This window comes from Pseudonaja textilis, chromosome 1 (genome assembly GCF_049901715.1).
Source record: "Pseudonaja textilis isolate UNSWEBS1 chromosome 1, rPseTex1.2, whole genome shotgun sequence".
Lineage (NCBI taxonomy): Eukaryota > Metazoa > Chordata > Lepidosauria > Squamata > Elapidae > Pseudonaja > Pseudonaja textilis.
Window position 1 is genome coordinate 188,798,163 of NC_141990.1, and position 23,854 is coordinate 188,822,016.

A 23,854-nucleotide genomic window follows, 5' to 3' on the forward strand; every position below is an offset into this window, starting at 1 on the left:
CTTTTGAAAAAGCACTTTTGGGTTGAGACTTGTTTTAGGGAACTCTACAAAATCATATAAAGCATTCAGAGAAATAATGACACTTGAATTTTGTTCTGAATAATATATCAATTTCTTCCATTTTTTTCCTAGATCCTACTAGATCTAGCAAAGGTAACATATTTCAAGTCCACTCTATTAAACAATGTTATCTTGTTGGAAACGTCTTTTTTCTGATAGTGCCCACCCAGGTTCTCAAGACCTGGCTGTTTCCTCAGATGTTTGGATCAGAAGATTAGGAAAGCACTGTTGTTGATAATGAGTTTAAGATCAGAATGTATTACCAGTATTTCCTTCAAGAGTCATGAGATATTGTTTATAACTGTTGGCTTTTAATCTTTTATTCCCACCCAGTCACTGCTCTGAGATGGGGCAACCATATGAATTATTTCAATAATAAATAGCAGTACTCTGATACTCCAATTATAAATCACCCAAGATGGGTGCACAATGGTTGAAAGCACAAACTATAATCCATGGGCCAAGGTAATTGTTAAAATCAGCATTCACATTTATCAAATAAGCAGATCTGTGGACCATGTAATAGGGTCCTCATCTATATTGGTAAGGAATGCAATGTAAGCTTCATTAAAACTAGGGGAGAAGAATTTGTTAGAAAAAGCTTTAATATATCCCCTAAAGAGGAAGAAATAGAAAACCAATGTTCTTTTTATACTAATCGGCTAAACATCTGTTAGGTCCAATACAGCATGTTGTTTCTGTTGATTATATAATCACTATATTCTACAGTTAAGGCAAAATATTTAACAGGTAGTTTCAATAATAAAATATTTAATTATTATCTTTATAAGCATACATCTTAAATAAAACTACAAATGGGATAAATTAATCATTATTTTAAATACACATATTCCAAAAGTTGTAGTAGGCACATAGTATTTCAAAGAATAACACGTGAAATATAGTTTTCTAAGCAAATTCATTATTCACTATATCAAATGAACTCAATATCTTAATTTTAGCAGATAAATAACCTATTAAGACCAACATAAATTGATATCTGAAAGCCAGCTAATATTGAGCTAATTTTTTTATCTTCTCTTCATTAATTTTAAACTAAAAAAATACATTATCCATATATACAATTCCACATATTAAACCAATTTTCACACATTCACTTTTCGCAAAGGCTAAAGACCAACACAAAACTGCTCATCAATTTATGCCCTTTTTCAAAACTTTCAGATATAACTTTAAGAGGAGTTTGGCAGCACATTTTCTAATTTTATTAAAAGGCATAGCTTGTCATGAACGGAGTTTCAGCTTATGAAGGCTTATGACTCTTAATAACACTAGTTGAAAAAGAGACTGTCATATTTTTGCTCATAGCCTAATACAGTCCTCCTCTTCCAACATCTTCATATTTGTAACAAAATTACATAAAAAGAAAGATTATACCTCGCGGGTATTAGCAAAGATAAATGTGGTGCCTTAGCAATAGATTGAAACAGTGATTTTATCTTTGTGCCGCTCACATACCCTTCATTTTACATAATTATTTTTGTAAGGCTTCAATATGCAGTTTGTTTAGAAATTAATCCTACTGGCCTAGATTAGGGATTACTTCTTAGTAAACATGCACAGAATTGAACCGGATTCATATAAAGTATTTTGCTTATGAAAAGAAATACACTTCTCTCGCTGCATCATCTCATTTGCATTCTTATGGTTTATTTGCAGATATAACCAACACTTCTATGGACAGTTAAACCAGATAGTATTAAACAGTATTCAGTATTGCCTACATTTATTTGTATTGGTGCATTACCTTTAACCAGATTGACTGATGTAGAATATATTTGGTAAATAGGAGAAAAATGGGTATGAGCTTATTTTTATGTATGCATTCTTTTGGTTTGAGACCACTAAACTGCAACCAACTGTTGCATTGGTTACAAAAAATAACCTGGATCTGTATAGTTTTACAGGACTATGAGTGTTTTTCAATTCTAAAAAATAATGGTCTGCTATTTTTCTGAAAAGCAGCAAATGACAGCAATTATTTGAGTGGGATTTCCACTCACATAATGGGATTTGCTTCCTTTTTCCTTCTTATTGGTAAGAGCCAATTTGAATGTATAGTATCATGCCACAGGCCAAATGGATGCCCAATGTATAATTAAACAAAATTTACCATCATATTTTATAGAACAAACCTTAATAGTTCAGATGACTATTATATTTAATAATAATTTTGGCATCTGCTTCATTAAATTATTCATCCTACTAACTTGATTTTGTACAAGGAAAGGGAAGACAAAATGATGTAAATAAAATGTGATTTTTCTAATATTCATAAAGAAAGGGTTCTACTATGAGAAAGTCAATTTAGCACCAATTTGCTGTTGTTAAGCTAAATGGGAACTATTCTTTTATGAGCAATTCTAAGTAGGCAAGAATCTCAAGACCAGAAGACCAAACAAGAACTGATGCTTCCAGTGGAGCAAGATCCTGAGCTAACTGAGAAATCATTTTCTCCAAAATATATCCATGGCGTGGCATAACAACATCATTCTTTTTTAAACACATTACAGGACACAGATCATTCCCACCATCACCTATATATACAATTTGTGAGTATTTAACTCTTGACGTGAAATTGCTTTCTAAAAATTCTTCTAAAACTTTCCTCTTACACAAATTTATGGGGCACTTTGTACAATCATGGATATGACAATTCTTTACAGAAAGATAGCCAAAGCTATCAAAACTTGCAGGGTTTGTAAACACTTCATCGAATAGTTGAAAAACATTTGCTGCTTTTAAAATCCAGTCAATAAAGACAGTATTGGAATCTGATATAATTATGCAATCAAAAAAGCCTTTGTGTTTGCCAATAAAATCTAAAAGATTGATCATTCCTGAAGTAAATGGGATTGTTGTCATAGTTCTTTTCATATCTTCTTCTCTTACTCCATTATCTCCCAGATATCTAAAAACTCTGTCCATGTATTCCGTCCAGCGTCCCTTCTGATAGGAGTTTTTTATTTCATCAGGAACTTTTGAACCCGGTGCACATTTAACAATCCAGCTATCACTGTTCTCATCTACAATTGTATGATCAAAATCAAAAACCAGTAGAAATCTCATTGTTGCTGGATATAAGTATAATCTGGAAATGAAAAAAATAGTTTAATTATGAATGAAATAAATCATTTATATAATCATATTTATTTGAAAGCCTTAAAAAGAAAATTTTAGCTAGAAAACTAATACTGAGACACACACACACATATAATGATACTTCTAAAATGCACCTGAATACTTCTCAAAATGTAAGTTATCTTTCAAAGAGGAGAGTGTCTAATTATACTGTTACACCAAATCACAGTTTATTGTGACATTAAAATTGGGCAGCATATGTTTCAGACACAATGTCCACATTATGTTTTTATATAATGTGTAAGCTATAAACAATGCAGGAAGTTAGGGCTACTCAAAGCATTTCGGTTTTCATATTAGTCCTCTGCAGGTGGTATTTATATTGATTTACCCTAACTAACAAAGAATATACAATAAACTATAAAGCACTCACTTAATGACCAGTAGTTTAATAACCATTTGAAGTTATCATGACCCTCAAAAAGTTATTTATGAAGTTAGGACTAGCATGCACCCACACAAGCACATCCACACCATGGTCATGTGATTTCATTTTGGGCACTTGACAACTGGCTCACATTTATGACCAGTTGCAGAGTTTCCAGCAAAAAAATGCTCGTTTAGGAAAATGGATTCACTTAATGACCTTGTGGTTAATTTAACAACTATGGTGACTCACTTTATGACCATTGTAAAAATGGTTGTAAAATCAAGACAGGCCACATGATCTGCTTAACCATCACAGCAACTTATGGCCAAAATTCTGGGCTGAATTGTCATTAAGTGAGGACTACCTATATATGATAGCATATATTTATAAAATAATTAGTCAATACAAAAATTCAAAGACAGGGTATATTGATTATATTATCAAAGTATAGAACTGACACAGATAGAGATAAGAGAGATGTACATAGATGTGCATAAAAAAACCCACAATAAATCAATGATAGTCACTTGATGTTTGAAACTTGAATTCATTGGAGTAAATCAAATAGAGTGAATTTATCTCAGTTCTGCCAGAAAATGATTGCAAGCCACTTAACTGTACAGAGACAGAGAGAAGAAAATGTATGTTCTTATTCTGATCTGACTTGAATGAACCCAGAAAGACAGAGTTTTTCCCTGTACATTTTACCAATAAACTTGGTAAAAAGACAAGATTCAGCTTAAAGGTAAATTAGGCTAATCGCAAGCTGTGAAGTTTGTGGATAAACAAAGTACAAAGCTCACATTATTTCATAGTAATACCACAATGTAATGAGATAACTGTATGCAACAAACTGTATGCATCAAACAAAAGCCAGATTCTACACATCATAAGAATATCTAAAATATTAGATATTTCAGAAACATCAATTCCTTGAACCCATTTGTAGCATGGGATTTTAAATGAAAGAGCTTAATAACTTTCCTCCAACCAGGTTTCATCAAAATATGTTGGAATAAAAATGGATGTCAACTATTAGAGCTAGAAGACATTCATCATCACATTAACATGTAGCTGACTTTACATTCTCATTGTATGGATTTTACTTTTTCAAAAACCTTGGCTAAAAGATAAGATTTGACTGAAAAGTTTCAATTGTCTTTGAAATTCACCAAACATGCCTGGACTCAATGAGGGCCATATTCTGTCATGTAAATCACTTTCAAAAAATACTGTAGCATACAAGATCAAAGCAAGCCGTAAAAGAAATGTATGGGCAATTAATATATCACAGAATCTGACTTCCTTTTGGCTCTCTTTAAAAATGGGCAAAGAACAGAATGAACATCTGCACTCTCCTGAATAATGTAGTCAGTGGAGCAAATATATTTACATTTAAAAATAAACGTTTAGTTATACGATCCACAAAAATACTCGTTCTATTTGCAAACCCTGGACAGCCTGGCAAATGTAAACTATCAGAGGAGCAATTCATCTTGTTCTGCAGGGATGAGAATGGCATGTCAGTCAGAAATAGCTCAAAGCTTTGCCAAGCATTAGCAGATGGAAAGGTCATCCGCCAGGTAAGAATCTATGCGGCAAAGGCCACACTTGCTAATTAAAGGGACCCGTATTTCGCTAAGCTTCTCCACTGCCCGCAGCAGTCTATGGAGACGGTTTAAGGTCCTTTTTCGTACGATCGCTATCTTTACAAAAGCCACCAACCGCGATAAAGGCGAACCGTCAACCCGTCAGATGGCTCCTTGGCGGGGAATCTTAGGGGAGCAACGCTGCCAGGGACGCCGTGGGAAGAAGAGCCGCCAACGACGCGCCAAGGCTCCTCGCGCGCACAGCAGCCACTCATTGCGCGGCAATTGAACGGCTCCGACAAGGAGGCCAAAGCCGGCCCGAGGACTTGCCTGGGCCACCGGCCCTGGGGGCGCCGCAGCAGACCTATCCCTCGGAGGCTGCCCGTCTTCCGACCGTGCCCTCTCGGCTTCGGCCCAAGCCCGGGGACGGAGCGAGAGAGCGAGGCGGTGAGGGCAGAAGCTGTCAGCCCGCACAAACGGGCGGAAGAGAGACGAATCCAGCCGGCCCAAGCCTGGAAAAAAAAGAGAGGGAGAGAACCGGGAATCCGGCCTCTCAGCGTCTACCTCGACGCCCGACCCGACTGACTTGCCCTGCAACGTCTTGGCCACGCCAGATCACGTGAACACCCAAACAAGTCTCGTACCCCCCCCCCCCCCACAGCAGAGCGTCGCGTAACTTCGCCAAGCAGCCGTTCCTCGGTTGCCTGGCAACCGCAGAACACCCTGGTGCCTCGCGCTGCTTCCGTTAGGGCGTCTCGGGGCGGCTTCTCCCCACCACCACCACTCCCGATACTATGGGGGCGATGTTTCGCCCCGAGGTACGATTCGGCAGGCGCAAGGGACAGATGCGAGAGGCTACGCGTGAGTTTATTGCGCGGGGTGGGGGAAGCAGAGGGAAGGAAGCGGGGGCTGGAACGGCCCTTGGTGGTCTCCGAGCCTGGGTTGTTTCCTTTTGCAGACGTCTCGTTCCCCAAACTGGATAACGTTATCAATGCTCAAATTCTTCGTTTTAAGCTCGGGCTACAATAATATGCTCCTTTATCGGAGCGGGGATTGCTGGGCGCGCGAGCCAGAGCTCAACGGATGCCGTTATAGTATCTCTGCCCACCGATTGATTTCTTTCCTCAGTCTTTGCTCGGCCAGAGTGAGAAAAAGAATACGATCCGTCAGACTTCCTTAAGAGGACCTTGAAAGGCTTACACACTGTTCCACACAATATTGGATAATTAATACAGTGTTGGTATTGTGGTCCCCCCACCCCCACCCCAAAAAACTTCGCAATTTAAGATGTGTGGACTTCAATTCCCAGATTTCCCCAACCTACATTTGGGCTGGGAAATTCTCAGCATACCAGCTTTGGAATTCTGAGAATTGAAGTCTACACATCTTAAAGTGGCCAAGTTTGAAAACACTGGTGTAAAGTCAACTTTGTTTAGCTATGAGTTAGTGAATGAACTACTTTTTGGCACAAGATACAGACTAACACTCTCAGTTGAATTAAGCTTTGTTTTCATCTGATGCATAAGATTGCAGCTATGCCTCCCAGTTGTAACTAGTGAGATGTCTCAAATTGTTGTAGTGTATAGAAAATAGACCACTGAAAGTAATTCCATTTCTGTTTCGTGTTGATTCTATATGGAATGAATGCCCTTGTTTCTAGAAAAATACATAGAATTTCCAGGTGAAAATAAGATCAGGTTACTGACTGATTTTCAAATTTCATTCTATGCTCAGAGTTATAGTGGATATAGCAAGTCTATATACTTTTGTGGGAAAAATTCTGAAGTGATTTACCTTAGTCTGATTTTTTTTTTACATATCAAAAACCTGGCATTTTAAGAGGTATGTACACTTTATATCCACTGTATCAGGTACCATATTACCATTGCTCCTTGTCCATTGGGGTGGAAAAGCATGACACATACCCTTTCCCTCTATCGTACCTAGCCTTTCTTACTCTGTTCTTCATTAAATCTTTTGGGACAAAAATTCAAATGGTTGCTTCTGAATGAAAATATTTCATTTTTAATTGTAAAATTTGGTACATACATAATATAGGCATTGTTGCAGACTCGTTAAAGCCATTGTTAAGAAGGATTTGTGTACAAAGTTATGTGTGCGCGTGCACACACACACACACACATATATAATTTTTATCTCACCTTCATTAGTTCAAGGTGATTAGCATATATAATCCTGTTTTCATCTCCTACCTAGCCAGTTTTCATGCTTAAGGCAGGACTAGAATTAATTGGGAATCTGCTGGTTTCTAGGTTAGCATCTTAACCACTGTACCAAACTGGCTCTAATGTGTATGTGTGGATCTTATAAACCACCTAATTTGTCACAATGCTGAGTAGTTTATAAAATAAAACAATTAAAAACAAAGATACACATAGCTTAAAAAATAAACACCTAATAGTTAATTACAAGAGTTTGGGCACTCATTCTAACACATTGTTTATTTAATTTATTTTTCTTTTGCCCAGCAAATGGTGAAGATGATGTGATGGAGGGAATATTTCTTCCAGTGGGAGTAGATCTTCACCAGATAACCATTTTGCCCAAAGCAGAATGGCAAAGAATTCAAGACAGTCTCACTGCTCGTGCAAGAGAAACAGCACAGATTCTTGCTGAAAAGAAAGCACGGAAAGATTTGCACTTAAAATCTCAAGCACTTGTGAAAAATTGGACCCACACTATTGCAGTAAGAAGAATTTGTGAATGCTAATGCTTTCAACTTCACTTGAAATGTATCTGTTCACAGAGTGAACTAGTATTACTGCTTAGCTCTGTAGTGGCATCTGAGGGCTGTTGCTACTTTCATCAGAATGATGAAAGCAGCATCTCTTAGCAAGCTCTGCCCTTGTGGGAGTTGGGATTTTCTAAGATAGAACATAACGTACTACGTTGGAATATGGTTTCATTCTGTCGTCAGAATTTATGACAAATGTTCTATGAAACAGAACAATAGAGAACCCATCACATCCTGGTAAAATTATTCCCGTGAGAAGGGAATACTTCTAAGAGACAATGATATTGTTTTATTTAAAACTATGTAAGTATTGTTCATATCTTTAAAACTTATCCTACTTTTTTTAAATAATATGCCTGATAAGATTATTTATACTTTCATCACAGGGTATGTCACAACAAAAACTGAAAGGCAAAAAAGTACGGCAACAGAGAGAGGAGGAAGAAAAAAGAAAGGTTGACCTTGAAGAAGCAAAATACCAAGCACAGAAGCGAAAAGAGAAAATAGAAGAAGCCAAATTGCAACAGTATTATGAAAATGATAGAGTGAAAAGTTTTCATGTAATATAGATTACATTTTTTCTTCCTTTTAATTTTTGTCCACGTTGTAGTGTAGAAGTGTAGAAGACTGTTAAACATGAAACATATCTTTTACAGAGAGCCTTATTATATTCTGAAGTTTTAAAGGAAAGAGACGCTCAGATTGAATTTAAAAAGCAACACAAAAATTTGTACAAAAGCAGGAATGAGGCAATAGAACGTGACCGTCTAAAAGCTATACAGTTGCAAGAAGAAAAAGATAAAATACAGCACATGAAGAGACTGCAGACTGCTAATGATCAGCTGGCACAGTAAATATAATACAAATATATTCTCTGTCAAGTAAAACTATTTCACCCCCTTAAACACAATATAAAAATTAAGCTGTTTTAGTACTTAGCCCCCGCCCCACTGCATGTCTTTTTCACTAATGCTAATGACCAAAACAAAAAACAAAAAAACCAAACTTTCATTTCATTTCATTTCATTCTAAATGAGCAGCTGTTGCAGTATCCTCTTGTGTACATAGCCACCAATCATACCAGGCTCTTTCAGGGTTGCAACTTTAGGTGACATGCAGAAAACGAACAAGCACAGGTAGTTCTTGACTTACAATTACAACTGAGCCCAAAATACCTGTTGCTAAGTGAGACAAGTGAATTTTGTCCCATTTTATGACCTTCCTTGCCTTTCACTTATTAAGTGAATCACTGCAGTTAGCAACACAGTTAAGTGAATCTGGCTTCCTCATTGACTTTGCTTTGCATTGACTTTGCTTCTCAGAAGGCTGTAAAAGGTGATCACATGACCCTGGGACACTGCAAAGGCCATAAATGTGGATGAAAAATGGTCATAAGTCACTTATTTCAGAGCCATTGTAACTGAATAGTCACTAAACAAACTTGTAAGTCGAAGACTATCTGTAGTAAATAAACTATAAAGGTAGGGTGTGAGAGAAAAAGAAAGCTAATTACATCTAGCTAATTAAAATTAATTATCCCTAGTTTTCCATCTTTGAAAAACACTTAATGCTTCATTTGTTGTCTTTTCTCTTTAAATTTCATACTTTTTTTCCTATGTGATCTTTTTTTCCTATACATGTTTTCTTACATATCTCATTCTCACTCCATTCAGTTTACTTTTCTGTTTTCCTTGACATATCCTACTTGCATTTCCATATAACACAATGGGCAGAAGCATGTCCTTATGCCCAGTTACCTTGGCTTTTTTGACTATTTCCATTACGTGCAAGAGACCACATACAGTATACTTCATTTAACAACTGCCTTATAAAGCGACTATCCAGTTATGATAGTGATGAGAAGGTAACTTTGCAGTCTGCTTGAGTTTTCTTGTTCAGCCATTTTCACTTTCCAAAAATTTTAATTTGTGAAAATTACTTTGTATTTTTCCTACCTTTTTTTAGCCTTAACCATTCCTTGCTCTCTTTGGCAACATTCTTTGCAACTATATTTTTCCTCCAAATACAAATGATAGAATACTTCGTTCATTTCTTCAATATTTTCAGTATTTTACTTACATATATTTTTCTTCATCATGCCATCATTCCTATTAGCATAGCCCTACCAATTCAGTGGCACTTGGTAAAATAATTATTTTACTTCATTGTAACCAGCTTCTACATACTCTTTCTTAAAATCAAGTTTATTTTCATTCTGCTGGGAGATTTAACAATTTTCACACAGGTGTTTTATTTTCTTCTCCAGTTATTCTACAGTTACTTGTGCGTTACTTTCTTTCACTTTTTTCCTTCCTTATTTATTTTCCCACCATGATCCTCTCTTGGAATTACCAAATAATGGCCTGTCCTTCAGAACTCCTTAATTTTCTTTTTTCTCAACATTTTACTACTGGCAGATTAATCACTCTTAGATTCAGATCCCTCATCTTCTAACAGTTTTCCATGATGAACAAATTATGCTTTGAGAATCATTCTCATGTTCATGTATGTTTGATACTTCATCCACTTATTCAGAACAATTATTTTTAAAATTACATATTCATTGATCATTAATGGATCTTGAAACGGCCTAATAATTTTTATTATGTTCTGGCCTTGTTCCTGTCTATCTAATTATGTTACCTTGCACAGTAACTGATTCATCAGGATCATTTATTTAGAATGTTGGACAATTGTTCCCCAAACTCATTTTTCATGCTATTCTGATTATAATATTCTGGATCATAATAAGCAGATATCAGCAGCCTATGAATTTTGTGATTTTGTATACACACACAGCAGTCTGGATGACACCAATTCACCTTTTCGAAAACATTTTAGCTTTTTCATTCAAAATGTATTCATACTTAATCTCCAATCTCCACTTTGATCTCCATGCCTGCATTTGTCAACTCCAAAAGACTAGCCCATTCTTTATTCAGATCGCTTACATCCTTCCCCTCATGCTCTTTACCCTGTATTTCTTTCACATTTTCCATTATAGTCTTCTATATACCACGATCATCCATAGATATAAATTGATCATTATGGCTTTGACCAACTTGGATGTAAGTAGTGTACTAATGCAGAATATGCACATTTTTTTCCTCCCTGCCAAAAATTACTCTCCTCCCCAAAATAACTTGCTAGGAACTGAAAAAGGTCTGAGTTTTGGAGATTTCGATATCACTTTTAAAGGAATCTTGGTGATAATTAGACTGAAAGTTCAGCAATATTTGGAGAACCATAAACTCCCCATTCCTACTTTAGTCCATAAATGCTTATTCTCTTTTTTTAGGATAAAGGAGCATGAACGGTTAGCAAACATAAGAAAGTTAGAAGAGAAAAAAGAAAGGGAAGAACTTCTGGAGTTGACCAAGTTATATCATTTGGAAATGCAGGAAAAAGAGCAAGCACAACGTGAACAGAAGGTTAAACGAAGACAAGCCCATCTGGTATGTTGTGAGAATCTGATAACTAAATACTTGGCCATTAGTTGCAATGTAGAGATAAGAAACTGCAGCCTTCCGGATATTTAGGCTGACAATTCTCATAATCCTTGATGAGCATAATTGGAGCATAATCCAAATTATCAGATTGTCATAGGCTGCCTATGCTAAATGAAAGAACACTTCTCAATCCTTATAATATTCAACACTTTTAAGGGTGCTGATTTTGAATACTCTCTTGACAAGTTATTCAGACATTTGTTTCTAAAACTGAAAAAAGAATTGATAATGGTGCACGATCAAAGGTCTACATTCTGGGGAAGTGAGAGATTTGAAAATTCAGACATTGATTCAAAATCGATGAGTCTTTTGACAGTAATAGTAATTTGTGCCATAGATTAAATGGTGGGAAATACTATTAAACTACAATATCCAGTCCCCTGCTAGCAAGTATATAGTTTCACCTATATATAAAATATATATTTATGTTTAATTATATTTTTGCGGGGAGTTGCCTGAAAATGCAGTTTTTAAAATCTTATATATGTGTAAAATGGCATGTTTATTGCTTGCTTCTTTCTTGTAGGGGCAGCAAGTCTTGCAGACTTTGTTGAAGCAGCACAAAATACTTTTAGTTCTCATTGTTTGAGTTTAGAAATGCATACTATGCTTCATGTTCTCTTTTTTTCCTCCATAACTAAAGGAAGAACTGAGAAGGGCATCAGCAAATACCATGGAGCATTAGCAGTTTTTTCCGACTACAAAATGTATCATTATATCACCGTGGTTCTTTGTTCTGGGTACACCAAAAGAACTTTACCTAACTCTTTAGCTAGCATGGAGTTATTTCAAGCAGCGTTACATTCCTGAATTTTACTTGAATTGACATCTCTCGACACATTAAGTTGTGAGATGCAAATCAGAAAAGGTTGCAGATTGTACGGGTTTGCCTGTCTGATCTTATCAGTATGCAGGCATGTAATATAAAGGGAGAGATATTGGTTTAGTAAATCTGCACCCATAACTTGTCTTGTCGCCAAGAAAGTACAGACATGGAAGCAGTCTTAAGAAGTGAGAATAGTGTGCAGACACAGCATGGGGCTAATCAGATTTTAAAGCATTATGCTTTTTTCCTTTTGATCCCATCTAAAGCTCCTATTATTTAAAAGGCTAAGCTTGTTTGCTTTCCTGCCTTTTCGTTCTGAATACCTTGGAAATGTATTTGCTTGTTGCTTTCAGCTCCTAAATTCAAGTTTTTCTCCCAGTACCCTTTCATTTTCTCGATGGATAAATTTGTTTCTCATCCTCTGTCTTGAAATAATAAGAAAAAATACCATCAGCTGAGCCAAGACAAAGTCACCTAATTAAAACAATTTAGTGGTGGTTATAGAAATAGCACTTTAGAGTTATATACAGCTTCACAATGCTTTACAGTCCTCTCTAAGTGGTTTACAGAGTCTGGGTCCTCATTTTACCACCTTGGAAGGCTGAGTCAACCTTGAACAGGTGACAGTCGGCAGAGTGAGCCTGCAATACTGCATTCTAACTACTGTTTTACTATGTCTGTTATAAACTCAATCTCCAGTTCTTTTTTGCCCTTCACCGGGGCAGTGGCCTCTTTTTTTTCTGGCACAAAGATTTAAGGACTAGAAATCCCCTCCCCCCTTTGTTGTCGCTCTTCTCTATCCTTTAGGCTTCTGGTATTATAACAATTTTAATTATTTTTTTAAAAGGCTCCAAAAATCTCTTAATTATAATTTCTCTCCTCCTGGCATTCTTGATCCTTTCTTCTCTCTACCGCCTCCCCGTCTTTTCCTTTGATTTTCCAAAATCTTTCCAAATTTGTTTCAGCAACTTTTCCCTCAAGTATGTCTTTGAGTTCTGCTTGTTGGGTTTTAGAAGAATTCAAATTTTCTATCTTCATCAATGTGAAGGATTAGGTTAAATTTAATTCTGCATATGAGTAAGAGCTATGCTGGAAGACTTAAAGTAGTAAACAAGAAAAATACTAATTGCATGTAGCAACAAAGCAATGCCACTGAAAGCTGCAACTCAGAGACTCTTTACCTAAGAATTGGGGGAGTGAGAATTTGGCAATGAAGTGAATATTTAGTTTTGTCTTATTATTTTAAAGGCATATGTTGCTGACCAGGTAACTCTCAAAGCTATAGAAAAACAAAAACAAGAAGAAGAGGATGAGAGAATTCGAATACATTTTAAAGCAAAGCAAGCAATGGATAAGTTGAAGAAAACAAAAGAAGAAGAGTTACGCAGGTACATGAAAATAATGATTAAATTAAAATGCATGACTAAAAATAAAGATGCATTTTTCCAGATAATTACGTACCTTCCTGTAGAGATTCTATTGTAGGTCTCCTTAATATTACAAACATGTAACATTTTAGCAGACTGAAGACCACAAGTATACAAAATATTCTCTATTAGAGAAAAAACATTTGAGATATTTCAAAACATTGTGTTCTTCTTCCACACCATACTTCTTGTAGCTATCCTGGGAGCTGTTGAGAGTGTTCTGCAAATAAATCTGGAAAGTATCAAAGGATACTTACTGGACACAGGGCAATTCTGAATGTTTTTCAGACATACTTACTTCATTCTTTACTGAAGATGGTCGTGTGTAGCCAACCTTCGATAATCTTGAAAATACTAAGCAGATTTTGGGAGACCAGAAGGAAATGATAGACTAGACTGGGAAGTTGAAAAGTGGTCCCAGAAGGCAGTGACCCATTCCTCCTTACAGTTGCGAAGAAAACAACATGGGAGGAATGAAGCTAAATTTAACAGTCTTTACTTTTCATTTTCTGAAACATAAAAGATTAATTTTCTGAACCTTTTAAGATATGATACAAATAATGGCTGGATTCCATTGAGAAATTGCCTTTGAGTTCCATTCACTGAGTGCATTATTGATTCCCCTCCTGTTCATTGCTCCTCTGGGAAGTCCATGAATGATTGAGGAACTCTGAGGAATATGGTAGTGATAGCATAAAGGACTGCAGAAGAAATGGAAATTGAATTGAAATTTATTTCACTGGTGCAAGGACCTCATCAGTCAAAGAACATATCATCCAAAATCAGCTGCATCGGTATGGCACTGTATATGCTAGTATATAAAAATTGGGATTTGCACAAAAGTTCTTTGTTCAGTTAGGACATCAATATGGAGTTCCTGAATCATTTGTTAAGCTCATTCTTCTCTAACCTTGGTCTTTCAGATATGTAAGATTACGACCCATACCCTCCTAGATATTGGCTAAGAAAGGTAGATATTGTACATTTACACAGAGTATCTCTAGTGAGCATCAAATTAGGAAAGCAAACTCCTTTCCATGCTAAGGCCTTGCTGGCCCAATAAATGCCTGAAGTAAACTGTAAAGTTGTATTTTTATAATCAACCTTCATAATAGAGATAGTAAAATAAAATGGACTACCTAAAGCTCATATTCTCAACAATTAGTTTCCAATCATATCTTCGGAGCAATTATACTGTTAATTCAGTTTATCAGAGCAATGCATACTCCACAGTACACAAGAAAGCAGTCTGATTCATTAACATTTCTAGGATTGCAGTTGTGAAGGCCTGAAAACAGACACAGCTGCTTTTATGAGTTGCAGACAGATGCTACATTCATACATTCCAATGCGTATCTTCTGATTCAAATCCAGACTGCTCTACAACTCAATTTCACAATTTGTATAGTAGAAGCATAATTTATTTCTGGATTAAAATGGAGGTATTTGTAGTGATATGTAATTATTGTACAAATAAGCAACCACTCTTCTTTGCCAAGCCACTCACAAGAGACTGCTTTATAGATAATAAGCTGCACCTGTCAGTCATCTATTCTGGTGGGTGAAGAATTCCTGTGTATCCTTATTGTCATTCTCAGAATAGTATGTACTCCTATTTCTCGAAAGAGACAGGAGCTGTCTGTGTCAATTGGGGCTTCCCTCTTCTAACAGAAAGTGGCTTCTATCCACTGTGAAATTTAATTAAGGTATATTTCAGACTGCTTTCTATCCAGTGTAGAATCAAAGTGATACTTCAGACTCTTCTAGCATACAAGGCAGTAAGTACTGAACCATTACAGATTAATGGAAGAGCAAAGGGAAAGGATTACTAGCCGCCTTTTAGCACGAATGAAAAAGAAGATGGGTGATGAAGATGAGCGTATTGCAAGAGAAATTGCAGAGAAAGAAGAAGAGCAAGCTAAAGAGGAGCAAGCTAAAGAAGAAAAACTCCAGGCCGATTTGAAATCCATTGCAGAACACAGAGCAAACGTGGTAAGAAAAAATCCAGGTTACTTGTATTCTTTTTGACATGGTCCACTATCACAGGGGTCTTCAAGCTTGGCAAGTTTAAGACTTGTGGACTTCAACTCCCAGCATTCCTGAGCTAACATGACTGGAGGAGGAATTCTGGGAGTTGAAGTCCACAAGTCTTAAACTTGCCAAGTTTGAAGACCCTTGCACTATTGCATAGTAACCAGCTTTTAAAATTACACTCTTCCAAGCGTATAGTGACCTGTCCTGAGCTACCTTGCATGGAGCAGGTTTAATTGGAATAATAGGATTTTCTTTCAAATAGAAGCACTGAAAGGGTTGCCCAAGGTATTATAGAATCAGGGCAACTAATTATTTTGTAGCACGTTACACAGTCATCAGTTTTCAGATTTTATTAGAGGATGCAGATAAGATTGTCTTATTTCAGATAAAAATGAAAGAAGAAAAAGAAAAAGAGGAGAGATTGGAAGGTCAAAAATTACTTATTGGACTGATGGAAGCAGACCGGATCTATCAAGAACTGGAGAAGGATAAGATACATAGAAATTATTGTGCAAACTTAAAATTGCAAGAAGCTCATGTCGCACAGATAGTAAGTATATATATTATAATACTTAGAAAGTATTTTAACTTATAAAATTTCTGTTCAGTCCTAGGGAGGTGAAAGGATACTTCTGTATCAGGGAAAGCTTTATTTCCAATTTGGGTTGTGCAAATACATTAAAGGAAACTTCCCATCCTCAGATAACATTACAGCTACAGTATAATAGACCAGGATCATGATTAGTACAATGCATTAAAAAAGACCATCTCCATATCAGAGCCAGAGATCACAGAAATATGTTTTCTTCCCCATCAAAGAATCCCAGGATTGAATTAAATCAAACAACTTGTAGAGAGAACTCTCCTTTTCATGTAATCTTTACAGCACTATAAATGTTTGCAGACTATTCATGCCTCATTTCTAAATGGAAGTAAATTTTGATAATCTCATAAAGGGATTTTGGCTGATATTAAAAATAAACAAAGCATATCAATTATTAAAACTAACAGGGCTTACAATCTTACTGGGAATCCATCAGAAGTCAAAGATGAATGACCTTGTGATTTAAATGTCAAGGCCTAAGACCCTAATACAGAAGTTTTAATTTCTCATATTTTGCATCCAAAAAGACATGAAGATTTAAGAGTTTAACTTGTATTCCATTCATTTGTGCAAGAACATATTTTAATTGCAGCCTATAAAGCTAATCTCAAAATGCTTAAAAGCAAATTTGTTTGTAATAATATTAATTTATATGTTTGATATGCAAATTTATTTTTTTTGATTATTATTTTTTTTATACTGCACTCATGTATTGGGCTTGGGTTCAAAGAAAAAAGATTTCTACAAGGATTAGCACACATATACGGTATATGCTTTCAAAAAATTTTCCCAATACAGGCTGAAAAAATAGCAAGAGGAGAAAATGAGAAGCAGGAGGAGGCTGAATACGTTAGACAGAAAGAAGTGATTGCATTATGCAGGGAGCAGGAATTCCAGAAATATGCAAAGAAAATAATTGATGAACAATCTAAGACTACTCAGAATCTCTACCCACTTCTCAAAGGACTGCATGAAGGCATTCCTACTTTCAGTGGCCCAGCTTATAATGAAGATCAACATCGTTGTGAGAAGCAGCCTATTCAGCCACCCTACATAGGCGAAACAGCTCAAGAAATGAAGCTATTAAACGAACAAAAATATGATCATACTAAAGCACGATTAGGATTTACATGGTAAAAACATTCGGATGGATAAAATAGAAATGTAACGTCATAATCCAAATAGTGAAAAGTAGAATAAAAAGCAAGTTTATAATAAAAATTGTAGCTTGATATAGCTGTCTTTGCAGAAAGCTCAGAAAACTTGATATGAAACCATGTATGTTTTCAAGCAGAATGAAAATTATGCAAGGTTTAAAAAGGAATATAATTGTAGTTAAATTCTAATTCATAATTCTAACTTAACATTTTATTCATAATTTATGGAAGAAATTACTTGATTATTTTAAAACTTTTGGTTGGAAATAAAATGTAGTTGATCCTCAGTAGCATCCTTCATTCTTCCATTGAGTCTTCCTTTGTATTACTGTGTGATTTATACCTGATTTTCTACTATAACCAATACTCAGGACAGAACAAAATTCAGTAAGTACATAAAATGCTAGTCAATCAGTCATTAAAAACCTAGCAAAAAGATATTTCTCTACAGATTTTCTTAATGACTAAATATTAACTTCCAAAGGAATACGTTCTTGCTGTCTGAGAGATTCAGTATATAGAAGTCTTCCAGCCTCTCTCATGCCACAAAGTTTGGCTTCAAAAGGTCTCTCCTGCACATAACAACTGCACCTACCGTGCTTCTCACAAAATAAGGCCGGGCCTTATTTTTTTTTTTGAGCCCAAAAACGGCTAGGGACGTCTTTTCAGGGATGAATTAATTCCCCCCCCCATGCACCAGCGCCATCTCCAACAACAGCGTCTGAGTCGCTCTGCTTTCCCCCCGTCCCTGTAACAACAGGAAAAAGATTTTGACATATTGGGAGCGCCGTGAGCTGCATTTTGGTTTAATCCTGAGCGTCTGGGTGGGCGTGAGAAGAGCCAAGCGAGCGTCTCTGCTGCTGCTACCCTTGGTGCTCCAGCCTCGGGCTCTGCAAGTTTGCAAAAGTCCCGGTGCACAGCCCGTTCCTGCATTCCTTCTCGCCAGTGCCATCTCCAACAACAGCGGCAGCAGTGGCGGGAACTGTGGAAGTGTTTTAGCCGCTTCTCAGGTGGGGGAGCCACCTCCGTAACTTCCACGGTTCCCCCTGCTGCTACTGCTGTTATTGGAGAAGGCGCTGGTGAGAGGGACAGCTGCAGCTCGGCCTGGGCACTTGGAATGCAGGAACGGGCTGCGCACCGGGACTTTTGCAAACTTGCAGAGCCCGAGGCTGAAGCACCAAGGGTAGCAGCAGCAGAGACGCTCGCTCGGCTCTTCTCAAACCTACCCAGCCACTTGGGATTAAACCAAAGCGCAGTGCGCGGCGCTTCCAGGTACCTCAAAATCTTTTTTTTTCCCCGTTAAGGGGACGGGAAAAGCAGGAGTGACTCAGACGCTGTTGTTGGAGACAGCGCTGGCGAGAGGCGCCAGCACCGGTGGGAACCATGGAAGCTATGGAGGCCTGAGAAGCAGCTGAAACGCTGCTGGACATACACGCCGATGCCGCCTGCCTGCTGACCCAGGTAAGGGACCCCCCTGTGCTCCACCATGGTGTTAGGGGCAGCTGATGGTGAGGCGTAGTTGCCCACGGGGCACTCCTAATGGCAAGTTCCCCCCCAATTTCGCATGTTTTAAACTAGGCCTAAATTTTTTGGGGGGAGGGGCTTAATTTCATTTTATGCCTAGAAAACATGCTGGGTCTTCCTATGGGGGGGCGTATTGTTGGAGAAACACAGTATTTATAACATAAATGGTCTTAAAGGCCCAAAGTCTTGATGTTTAATACCGTTACCTTAAATAGTGTAAGCAGTAGGTCATCAGTGCAGACCTTTTGATAAAACTGTAATATGATCCTAGACACTCACAGCAGTTAGGCTAATTGCAATACTTTGCAACCATTTGCCAAGGGTAGCCCCATGCAGAGTGAATTGGAGTAGTTTGGATGCGATACCTTGTCAGCTTTAGTCAACTCAGGTTGCGCATCACAGTTGCTGTCTGTAAATTTCATTTCAATGGAGCATCAAGTAGTCCCAAATGACAGAGTTTTCTTTAGTAGAAGAAATGGGCTAAAGCTCACTCCGAATCCAAGAGCACTGCTACTTTGCCTGGAACAAATTTTAGCATGTTTTCCCTCATTCAGCCCATTGAATAGGCAACCTCAATGATACAATGTTTTCTGAACCATTAAAATATTTTAAATAAAAAAGTTGAAAGCAATGTACTGGGAGAAAGCGCTGTATTTTAAAACTTGAGTAAAATTGGATGTCCACTAATATTGTACATTGTTCTTTATTTTCTGTTAGTATGACAAAATAACATGCAACAAACATAAGTTTCTAGATGTATCTTACAAGAAAACTCTCCATGAGATTTGCTAACAATCAGATTTAGAAGAAGATTTACTCTGATCTTTCAGTTGGCTTTCAGCTACTGTTTCTTCACTTTAAGAGTTCTTGGGGCATTCATTAATCTTACAATCTTCCATTTTATTTTTGGTCTTTTTTTAAAGACTAGTTGCTAGGTTGGAAAAAAGGACTACACTCAAATGTTTCAAATTTCTGCTAACCTATTCCAGTTCACCACAGCCAACACAACTCCAGAATCCTATCAGAAAAATATAAATTATCCACCTGCAAGAAAATGTCCTTCTGTTGATGAGTTGAAGACCAATTTAAGGAATGATGCTATAGTCCTATTAATGCCTACTTATAAAGCCATTTAATTCAGAGTTTATTTTTACTTATTAGACTGACAATTAACCTGCAAAAGTCTAACATTATGCGGAGTTGTAAGCAGTATGAAAACAACAAAGCAGAATTAGCATAGAAATGTCAAGCATTTTGCCTACATATAGATTTTGCTTCATGAGCAAGTATCTAAAGCACATCTCTCCTTCAACAATATCAACTATGGTGATAAATGAGTATAAAAACAGCTTTAAGATTCTCAAAATACTTTTAATATACAAGTTACATGTTCCATATGAAGCATTCACATTTTCACATCTTTCCCAGATGAGAATTACAAACTATAAAACTGTCCAAAAGCATGATTTTCTACTCTGCAGGCAAAACCAACAGAGTTATGTTATCCAGAAAAAGAACCTTTCAACAAATTGATCATACACCCCTGTAGACTGCCACTTGGTACAGTGTTTACTAAATACAAACTCATCATGGTTCAGTTACTCACAGTTAAAAAATACATTTAAGTGAACACACTAAAATTAACATACATTTTGTCTTTGCAATTTTACAGAAGTATATGCAAAAGAGGCTATATGTAATTAAAAATAATCAAAATTTCTATAAACATGCACTGCATGTTGCAAAATCTATAACCGACTTTTTAATCAGTTATTGCAATCATATTAAAGTTTTCCCCCAGTGTTCTGTATTTTTAGAACTCTGACTGCAAACCTTTATTATCCCTTTGAGATATAGAGACACAAATGGTGAATCTAAAATTCCCACACTGCAGACACTAAATCCAATGGGCACGTCTTGCTACTGTGTCCTATAAAGAAATAACTTGGAGAAGGCAAGCAAGTTCCTTGTATAATAAATTGCCTGCTTTTCCAACTAATATTTGTATGAATTATTTGAAACCCTATCTGCTTCTGCTGAAAGCAGGGTTTTTTAATGACATACAACTAAAATGCTTGTTACTGGCTTTCTTAATTTTAAAGTTTGCTATGTAAACAAACTTATTGTCAGTTTTATATTAGCCTTTTGCCTGTGCATCTTCATTTGCTTATACAACTGAAGATTATGTATTTGTTCCATCAGTAATCCGTATTGTTAAGAGTTTTTATAAAAAGATTTTATCTAAATTAAAAATATAAAGAAAAAAATATAGTAAACATGAAAAAAGAATGTAATCTATGTTGAATGCCTTCACAAAACTACATTTGGACTTTTCTAGAACAAGATGAAAGCTTTTTTCTTTTAAGCTCTCAATAAGGAATGTTGAAGACTAAGCTCTAGTAGTTTGAGAAAGAAGACATCTGCAATGGAAATGGGTCATGTGGCTTAGGCAAGCTGTTGAACGAGCTACAAGTAACCTCTTTATTCTTCCTGGTTCCTGTGCAATTCCAGCATATGGGAAAACAGGAAACAGATTCACCCAGAAGCAGAACTCATCCCATTTGAAGAGAGCATCTGCTTGAGCATACATAGACATATTCAAAATGTAAAGCCTGATCAGTTTGGAAGGTTTCAGTCAAATTACTCAATCCCTTTTTTACCAATACGCAGACATCCTGACTATTTTCATCAAGCCTGTAATTTAAATGGGTCATACAGTACATTCCATCTCAGAGAGGAAAAAATGAATTTCACTGTATCTTTGGGAAACAACTGAGAGCTCCAGACAGGGAAACTCCGAATAGACAGGCGGAGATTTAAAAGGCCTTCCACAACTGTTTTACAAATGGGCGTGCAGAAACAGCGCAGTGGTAGAATTTTCCTCAGGCTTTATACTTCCAAGGATGAAAAAGCAGGGCTTTTGCCTAAACTCTCTGTGGGCTGCATGCTTAAATTGGGGTCTGATACTTTCCCATATTTATCTAATTGCAGAAAAGATGGGAAACATTTTTACCATATAAAACTAAATAAGCATGACAGAGGCTGGTTTTTCAAGGTCAGGAATTCTGCATTTGGAGACCAACTTTTTGACAGAAGCCCTAGAGAGGTGTATTAAATGAAGAGTCAGAATGGGTGAATATGAATCATAGTTGGTCTTTCATATCTTATCTGTATGAAAATCAACCAAATCCCAAGAATACTGACAATATAGCAGGCTACAGAAATCTGACACCTCTAAGATCATTGCCAAAAACACAAGAGTAGAAGTTATGTTAGTTATCAAGGTGAAAAATGGAAACAAATCTGCAGCAACCCTAGTACCTCAACTCTGGTATAGACACTTAAGCTGTTGCTACCAGTGAGACTTTGTTAACCCATTAAGTATCTTGATCTCTGGACTGACCTATATATATATAGCAACACCAAACTGGCTTTGGGAAATAGGGTTTATTTTTCTTTTTATGCTTTGCTATCTGAAAAGCGAAGTAACCCAACTTTCTTCTTGAAACTTCAAACTTTTCCAAACTTAGATAAAAGGCAATTGAGAAAATATTTGTTGATAACTGATGACAGGACTTTGTGGTACATAAGGATTTCACTTAATAACAACGTAACTTTAAAATACAGTGGATGTATTACTCCTCACATATATGAATAATATAATCGAGGAAAGATTCTGTAAGATGACTTGGGATTTTTTGCACAAAGAAATAGCATCAAATTACTCTGAGCCTGAACTTGTGAATTGCTGCTGCAATGAAACAGCTCAATGTATATAATTAGGCTGCAGGACCTCAGCATCAGTTCCAGAACATCTGCCATCTATTTTGTGGGAAGGGGGGCTAAAATGGTACAACCAAAACACTTAGCTAGGGTGAAATTGATGAACACAAACACACATAGTCAAAGATACTGTAATTAGAGTTAGTAAAGCTGTTCCAGATCCCTACATTATCATAAAAACAATCTCAGGACTTTCCTATTGCATGGCAGAATTGTATGAGATGAGAAATTTCCTCAGTTCACATTTTAATGCACACCAGCATTAAGATTTCCTGAAGCATTTTGTGGGGAAAAAATGTAGCTACTTCTGTATCTGTATTTCACTGAATTCTGCAATGCAGTTCTACAATCAAATCAGTATACAAAAATGCATACACATTTGTGAAAATGCCAAAAATGCACATTAGGTAAAATTGTTTGCAAAAATATTTATACTAGGCAAAATTACTACAAAAATACATATATAATCAGGACAACAGTGTACATTTTCACGTACACTTTAAAAATGTGCAAATCGATATAGAAATGGGATAAAAGACTCTTAAACCTCAAAGACTTAGCAAATATGTCCTTTCTTCAGTTGCATGCTATTTGTTGTGTTTGGGCCTGGATCATCACTCGTATAAAGCACTATAGTACATACAGGTGAATGTTGGGGTCTTGATGTAATGCATTAAACATTGATTATACAGAATATTTTTTGAAGGAAATGGGTGGATTATAGTTATGGACATTGCACACAGCAAAAAAATCCCATCAAATTTAAAGAAAGACGATCCGTCTTGCAATAATGCCATTAGGCTGACACAATCCAAATTTCGAATCAGTCATTATACTTAACAATGACTCATCGTTAAATTGTAAATTATGGCCTTTCAAATACAAGACAGAAATACATATATAAAACCAGACTAAATTTTATTCTATCATATGGGCACCTTCATGAAGTTTTACACAAATTTGACTATTAATTTAAAATAAAGTTGAAGACCCAGAGAATGTTATCTGAAACTGTCATGCATATGACGAGTTTCTACAATATAAAAGCCAAGTG

At 36.4% G+C, this 23,854-nt stretch overlaps 2 protein-coding genes across 4 annotated transcripts; one reads left to right on the forward strand and one right to left on the reverse strand.

Annotated features, from left to right (window-relative positions):
- Positions 1–814: 814 nt before the first annotated feature.
- Positions 815–5,802, reverse strand: PHOSPHO2 (phosphatase, orphan 2). Of its 3 annotated transcripts, none has more exons than XR_015740756.1 (3): positions 5,720–5,802; positions 4,120–4,207; positions 815–3,172 (listed from the first exon to the last, which is right to left on the reverse strand). XR_015740756.1 is itself a non-coding variant. In XM_087919976.1 (3 exons), the coding sequence occupies exon 3, from the start codon at positions 3,148–3,150 to the stop codon at positions 2,425–2,427; it is 726 nt and encodes a 241-aa protein (XP_087776102.1). In that variant the 5' UTR covers positions 3,151–3,172; positions 4,120–4,207; positions 5,512–5,640; the 3' UTR covers positions 815–2,424. The 3 variants fall into 3 exon arrangements, 2 of the variants coding, with proteins under 2 accessions (XP_087776102.1, XP_026552868.2); XM_087919976.1 differs by lacking the exon at positions 5,720–5,802 and adding an exon at positions 5,512–5,640; XM_026697083.2 differs by lacking the exon at positions 5,720–5,802 and adding an exon at positions 5,318–5,453.
- Positions 5,803–5,863: 61 nt separating this feature from the next.
- Positions 5,864–17,781, forward strand: CFAP210 (cilia and flagella associated protein 210). Its single transcript, XM_026697087.2, has 9 exons — positions 5,864–6,042; positions 7,671–7,888; positions 8,323–8,496; positions 8,593–8,786; positions 11,235–11,391; positions 13,520–13,659; positions 15,498–15,690; positions 16,118–16,282; positions 17,135–17,781. The coding sequence occupies exons 1-9, from the start codon at positions 5,976–5,978 to the stop codon at positions 17,471–17,473; spliced, it is 1,647 nt and encodes a 548-aa protein (XP_026552872.1). The 5' UTR covers positions 5,864–5,975; the 3' UTR covers positions 17,474–17,781.
- The last annotated feature ends 6,073 nt before the right edge of the window (positions 17,782–23,854 follow it).